Source organism: Cherax quadricarinatus, chromosome 56 (genome assembly GCF_038502225.1).
Source record: "Cherax quadricarinatus isolate ZL_2023a chromosome 56, ASM3850222v1, whole genome shotgun sequence".
Taxonomy (NCBI): Eukaryota; Metazoa; Arthropoda; class Malacostraca; order Decapoda; family Parastacidae; genus Cherax; species Cherax quadricarinatus.
The window spans coordinates 21,925,322-21,929,172 of record NC_091347.1 but is presented as its reverse complement, the minus strand read 5'-3'; the positions used below and the strand labels follow the sequence as shown (position 1 = coordinate 21,929,172).

Below are 3,851 nucleotides of genomic sequence, written 5' to 3'. Positions count from 1 at the left end.
AAGAACAAGGGATATTCTTATCACCAGTGTTGAGGACTGATGTGCTCTTTACGGACATTCAGTAATATTTTAGTTAAAAGGTGGGTGATTCAGTGCTTGGTTCATTATTTCACTGTTGTGTTAAGCTGGTAAACATATGATCAGAATGTCTGAAACTGATCAATTTTCAGTTATTCTTTTACTTAATTAGTGAATCTTGATTTTAAAAGATGAGTGCATTTTTTTACACGGGGTTTGACAAGGTTAGGTTAGGGATCCCTAGCTTTATTGACAAGCTGTTTACAGGTTAAGGATTCCTAACTATTGACAAGCTAAGAGCTGTTACCTACATCAGCTCATTTGAAAGCATTTTTATTGTTATGAAACATACAAGTAGGGAATAGGATGAAGTTGGAGCCATCTGTGGGCCAGCATTTTCATTTCATCAACTGACTTTATCTCGTTGACATGATAATGCTGTACAAATGTACACTGGCACTTCCTTCTTTCCTTCTCCCTCCGTCTCGTATTTTCCCTTCCTTTTCATCTTTCTCCCAAATTTAACTTCGTGTTATATATCGCTGTACAGATCTGAGGTCATCCCCGATCAGACTTGATTATTCTCTCTCTCTCTCTCTCTCTCTCTCTCTCTCTCTCACTCACTGCCGGTTGAACCACCCAGGTTTCACTTACTATAAAAAACTACTACTATAAGAAACTCTACGGACTGAACCACCAAGGTTTCACTTACTTTACTACTATAAGAAACTCTACGGACTAAACCTCCCAGGTTTCATTTACTGTCCCCAGGGGCTGTCGAAGTCTTCTTTACCACTTCCCTCTTTCATGAGACTAATACCACGTATTCTTCTGTCATGTACAGGTGGGTGTTCGGAGACTTCCTGTGCAAGATGTACAACTTTATCAACTACTTGAGCTACACAGCCTCCGTCATGATACTGGTGGTCAACTGTATCGAGAGATACATGGCCATTATGTGTCCCTTCAGAGCCAAGACTATCCTTAGTCACCGCAATCTTGTGGTAGGTCACCCTTCAGTAGCAGGTCAGAGGTCACCCTTCAGTAGCAGATCAGAAATCACTCTACAAGAGGCCAGACGTCTTGATAGACAGTGAGAGGTCACGTTCTGTCATTCAATTTGGGATAAATAAATATGTAAGACTTCACACGCACACACACACACACACACACACACACACATGTATACATCAGCCTCCATTGTTAGTATACATAATTTAGCAGAGAAGATTATTTAATGAATTAAAATAATGTTAATTAGTAAAAAGGGCCTAGAAAAAATGTTGTCTTTGTTGTATATTGATCCTGAGAGAAAGAGAGAGAGAGAGAGAGAGAGAGAGAGAGAGAGAGAGAGAGAGAGACTTGCTCACACAAGGTAGTCCTCTTGTCAGCTTTCTCCCAACACTAGACAGTAGCGAGGCTTAACTTCTGCAACTTTGATCCCCTTCTGTGTGTTTGTTTGTATGTGTGTGCATGTGTCTGTGAGTGTGTTTTGTGTGTGGTTCTGTCTTGAAGATGTCATTATGATGTGTTACAGGTGCTGGTGCTGTGTTACAGGTGTTGGTGCTATATTACAGGTATCGCTGGTGGTGGTGTGGGTCGGCAGCGGTGTCTACTGCTGCCCGCGCCTCCTGTACTTCCGGGCGGCGTCGCATGAGCTTCCGGGGGCTCGCTACACGGAAGTCATCTGTCTGGCAGACCGCGAGCTCTACGACTCTCGCACTTTCGACACCATCAACTTCGTGCTGCTCTACGTGATGCCGCTGACCGTCATGTCGCTGCTATACTGGCGCATCGGCAGGTACCTCTGGATTAACGGCAGACAGGTGGAAGAGGCGCGCGGAAACTTAAGGAGTTCCCCCTTAAACGGCGTCTTGAGGAGTACCCCCTCAAACGGCGTCGTCTCGCCCCAGAAAGCTCCCTGCTGCATCTCAGCCCTCAAGGATGACCTGGCCAAGGAGCAACAGAACTACAAGTGCCAGGAGGAGGGTAGGAGAGGAGGGTGTGGGCAGCAGAGTGGTGGAACATCAAGCAGTTCCCAAGGCTGCTATTCAGCCATAGGCCGTCGGAGGCGATGGCGACAGACAGCTGACATGCCTATAGGTCCCTACCACACGGAGCGTTTGCTGCGCACCTGGCGGAAGGTGGTGAAGCTGCTGGTGGCTGTGGTGCTGTGCTTCGCTGTGTGTAATTTGCCCTTCCACCTGCGTAAGATGCTCACCTACTACCACCCCGCCTACGACGCTACCACCGACGCTGCTCTCATCTTCACGCCCATCTCCAACCTTCTCATGTACCTCAACTCCGCCCTCAACCCCATTGTCTACTCCTTCATGTCGCACAACTTCCGCGCATGCGTCAGGGACGTGCTCACTCGCTACGCCCGCCGCGGGCGGCGCAGACACCCGTCTGGACCGCTGTCTGCGCCGCCTCACGCCCCCACGCCCATCTCTCGCCACCTTCACATCAACCCACAGCAACCTATCAACCACACGCCGGTAAATCCATCATACCACGTTATCTACACTCCCCCACATCCTGCCCACACTCCTTCCAACTCACCCCACATCCCCCAGTAACTACTCTAAAACCCTCATTTGTCCTTATACCCATCCTTAACATATCCCACGCCTATCAAAAATCTATCCTATACCCATTTATACCTATCTAACACCCAACTTCATTCCTAGCATCACCTGTCGGGGGAGGGGCAGAGTCATTCTAAACTAGAAGTGGTGATGGGGGAGGGGTCGAGCGAAGTGGTCTTTGAAGCGTTGGGGTCGAGTGACTAGTGGTCGAACATAGGAGAAGACGAACTGCTAGAGTCGAGTGACGAGGGTGGAGAGTACACGAGGATCAACAATGATCCAGTGATCCATGCCAGGATCGCTCGCACCGTTTCCCTTGTCATGTTGTGGCTTTACAAGAGGAAGGTCAGTCCTACTGCCCCCAGCAACGCTGTCTACGAGGGTCGGCGGGAGGGGAGGAAAAAAGGATAGATTTTGAGCAGGATTCCTGATCATTATTTTTGAGCTTATACGACTATTATTGTGACATATTTATGATAAATACCGAGAGTTTTTCACTCTCTGGTATTGAAGATCTTTAGATTTGATAAACTTCAAATCATTGAACTATAGAACTGAAAGACAGTTTCAGTACTCTAAGAGTTGATGTCAGGTAATCATATCCCATTGTTTCCATATTCCAGTGGTCGCTGTAAACATAACTATCCCGTAACTATTGTCACTATCACAACAAAAACTACAAAGTCATTCGTACATGAGAACAATACATAATACAGTCAGGTACGAAGAGTCAGTCATACACTTTTAATTATGAAGATTACTTGTGGGAACTAAGATTGTTGTAGTTATTCAACTGTACGTATCATATCAGCTGATCGTGTTAACCTCATCAATTGATCTTGTTTACATCAGCTGTTCGTGTTTACATCATCAGCTGATCGTATTTACCTCATCAGTTGATATTTATTCTATAGCTAGCGAGCACATTACATAAATTAATGTTTCTTAACGATACTATCATGACTTTTTTTTTAAAAAAAAGTTACTAATTAAAAAAAATTTGGGCATTTTAATAATACTCTCCATAGATTTTAGAAAAGATTGATCATCTTCAGATATTTCAAATATTCTGCACCTTACATTATAAGTGTTGAGTACTTTCTGGGGCACAGAACTGAGCCTTATCGTTCAGAAGTGAACTTTATCGTTCAGAAGTGAACGTGATCGTTCAGAAGTGAACTTTATCGTTCAGAAGTGAACTTTATTGTTCAGAAGTGAACTTTATCGTTCAGAAGAAAACTTTAT

General features: G+C 44.9%; 1 protein-coding gene across 1 annotated transcript; it reads left to right on the top strand.

Moving 5' to 3' along the window:
- Window positions 1-855: 855 nt before the first annotated feature.
- LOC128700836 (trissin receptor) lies at window positions 856-3,050 on the top strand. The gene is made up of 2 exons (XM_053794284.2): window positions 856-1,022; window positions 1,596-3,050. The coding sequence occupies exons 1-2, from the start codon at window positions 891-893 to the stop codon at window positions 2,595-2,597; spliced, it is 1,134 nt and encodes a 377-aa protein (XP_053650259.2). The 5' UTR covers window positions 856-890; the 3' UTR covers window positions 2,598-3,050.
- Window positions 3,051-3,851: the final 801 nt, after the last annotated feature.

Coding starts and splice junctions, on each gene's coding strand:
- LOC128700836 (XM_053794284.2), top strand. CDS start 891: ATGTACAACTTTATCAACTACTTGAGCTACACAGCCTCCGTCATGATA. Junction 1,023..1,595: donor TTAGTCACCGCAATCTTGTG/GTAGGTCACCCT, acceptor GCTATATTACAG/GTATCGCTGGTGGTGGTGTG.